This window comes from Galeopterus variegatus, unplaced genomic scaffold (genome assembly GCF_000696425.1).
Source record: "Galeopterus variegatus unplaced genomic scaffold, G_variegatus-3.0.2 Scaffold10632, whole genome shotgun sequence".
Classification (NCBI taxonomy): domain Eukaryota; kingdom Metazoa; phylum Chordata; class Mammalia; order Dermoptera; family Cynocephalidae; genus Galeopterus; species Galeopterus variegatus.
In genome coordinates, this window is record NW_007736743.1 from 28,555 (window position 1) to 30,719 (window position 2,165).

The 2,165-nt window shown below is 31.2% G+C and overlaps 1 protein-coding gene across 1 annotated transcript in view; it reads left to right on the forward strand.

The window, feature by feature from the left end:
* The window catches only part of SCLT1 (sodium channel and clathrin linker 1), a gene marked incomplete at its 3' end in the record, with an annotated part of 32,678 nt that overhangs the window by 11,362 nt on the left and 19,151 nt on the right, over positions 1–2,165 (forward strand). Inside the window, exon 2 of the mRNA XM_008594360.1 lies at positions 1,785–1,852. Within this exon, the coding sequence (XP_008592582.1) occupies positions 1,785–1,852 (68 nt within the window). The remainder of the gene's footprint in view (positions 1–1,784; positions 1,853–2,165) is intronic.

Below are 2,165 nucleotides of genomic sequence, written 5' to 3' on the forward strand. Positions count from 1 at the left end.
ACCTGTCAATTACCATAATAGGATTTCCCACCCTCAACAGTTACAATGGGAATTAAGCTTCCAACATATGAACTTTGGGGGACACAAAAACAAAAGATACCACAGTGTGGTATCTTTTATTACTTTCTTACTCTATGTTGCCAGTATATAAAAATATAACTAATTTATGTATGTTGACCTTATATCCAACAACCTTGATAACTTAATTATTGTTTGTAAGAATTTATCTGTGTGTTCTTTTGGATTAACCACACATACACTCATAACTATGAATAATGACAATTTTTTTCTTTTTTTCAGGTTTTATACTTTTTCTTTTACTTGCCTTATTAGCATTAACTTAGACCTCCAGAGGAGTGTTGAGTAAATGTCATGAGAATTTGTCCATATATCATTTCCAATTTCCAAGTGAAAATAAGTATGAAGTATTATTTACCCTTAAGTATAATGTTTTCCTGTGTTTTATGTAGGTTTCCATTATCACATTAAGCACATTCCCTTCTAGTCCTACTTTACTAAGGCTTTATTATAAATATATCTTGAATTTCATCAAATTTTTTTAATAGTAACTTTTGAGATGATTGTAATTTTTATCCTCTTTTTTGTGAGTTTTATTTTCTATTGCTTTATTTTCTAGGCTTATCTTTATTAATTCTTTTACTTTCTTTGAGTTTAATTTGCTGTTCTTTCTGTCTTTTTGGAATGGATTGTAGATTTAGCCTTTTTTTTCTAGCATATGCAATTAAAGCTATAGATTTCTCTTTAAGCAAGTTTTGAGGTATCACATTTTCACTATCATTCAGTTCAAAATACTTTAAAATTTATTTTGCAATCCCTCCTGAGATCCATGTGTTATTTAAAAGTGATTTATTAACTTCAAAATGTATGGGGGATTTGGATTTTTCTTTTATTTTTTGTTTCTTGATTCTAGCTTAATTTTGCTGTCATCAGATAACATGCTCTCTTTGATTTCAGTCCTTTGAAAGTTGTTCAGACTGGCTCTGTTGCCAGCAAATAATCGATTTTAAGTGTTCCATGTGATCTCAAAAAGAATGAATAATTATACATTTGTTGGGAGCTGTGTCCTATGTATGTTTCTTGATGTGAATAAAAGTATGGCTTTGTATTTACTGAGAGTTCTTGACTTTATTCTAAATCTTTTCCATTGTCTCTTTCCCACTTCTGATTCATTTGGATCCTTTGTCCTGCAGTTTGTCTTCAGTGTGGAGGTTTGTCCTGAAAGAATTTTAGTTGATTTTAAGAATTATTAGGGCTGACCCCATGGCTCACTTGGGAGAGTGCGGTGCTGGGAGTGCCGCGGCGATGGGAGCGCTGTGGCCGCAGGTTCGGATCCTATATAGGGATGGCCGGTGCGCTCCACACCAAGGGTTACGATCCCCTTACCAGTCACAAAAAAAAATTAATAAATAAAAATTTTTTAAAAATTAAAAAATGTGGAGAATATTTTTTTACTTCTGCTAACCTGAAGAGCAATTCAGGAGAGACTGAGAACTCAAGTTTATGAAACTGGAAAATTTAGTTATTTTTAGCTGTTCTTTTTCCTATTGGCATTAGCTAGTTGGCTTGGGTGTATAAAAGGGCCTATTTTTAAGTTCTGAAATAGTATTTCGAAATTGATGATTCATCTTATTTTGAGAAGCTGTGAAGACTAGACGTTTTGCATTGGATACATCAAATAATAACCATAAAAACTATATTTTTAGTTTTTAAAAATTGAACATTACCCCCAGCGAACTTAAATTGTTTTTTTTTCTTTGTTTCAGATCAAAGACTAAATGAAGTTCTTAGGCAGTATCAAATGGAAAATTTTTCCAAATATTCATCTATACAGGTATGTGAATTAATTAAGGTCTAACAAATTAGGTTCAAATTTAGTTGTAAATATATCTACATACACATGAACACAAAAAATATTCTACTTAGGATTTTCTCATGTGAAATTGCCTATCGCACTTTGAAATTTTGCTTACAACTCTGATTCTTCTAAAGAGAAAGTTTGCTTTTGCTTAATGCAATTAAATTCTTTGTCCACAGAAATTACCTTGTTTTTCTCCACAGAATTGGAGCTTATATATTATACACAGTGTTAAAATGTCTGAGTTCTAAAATGAGAATTCATTCAAGTTTTGAAACATCTTAATGTT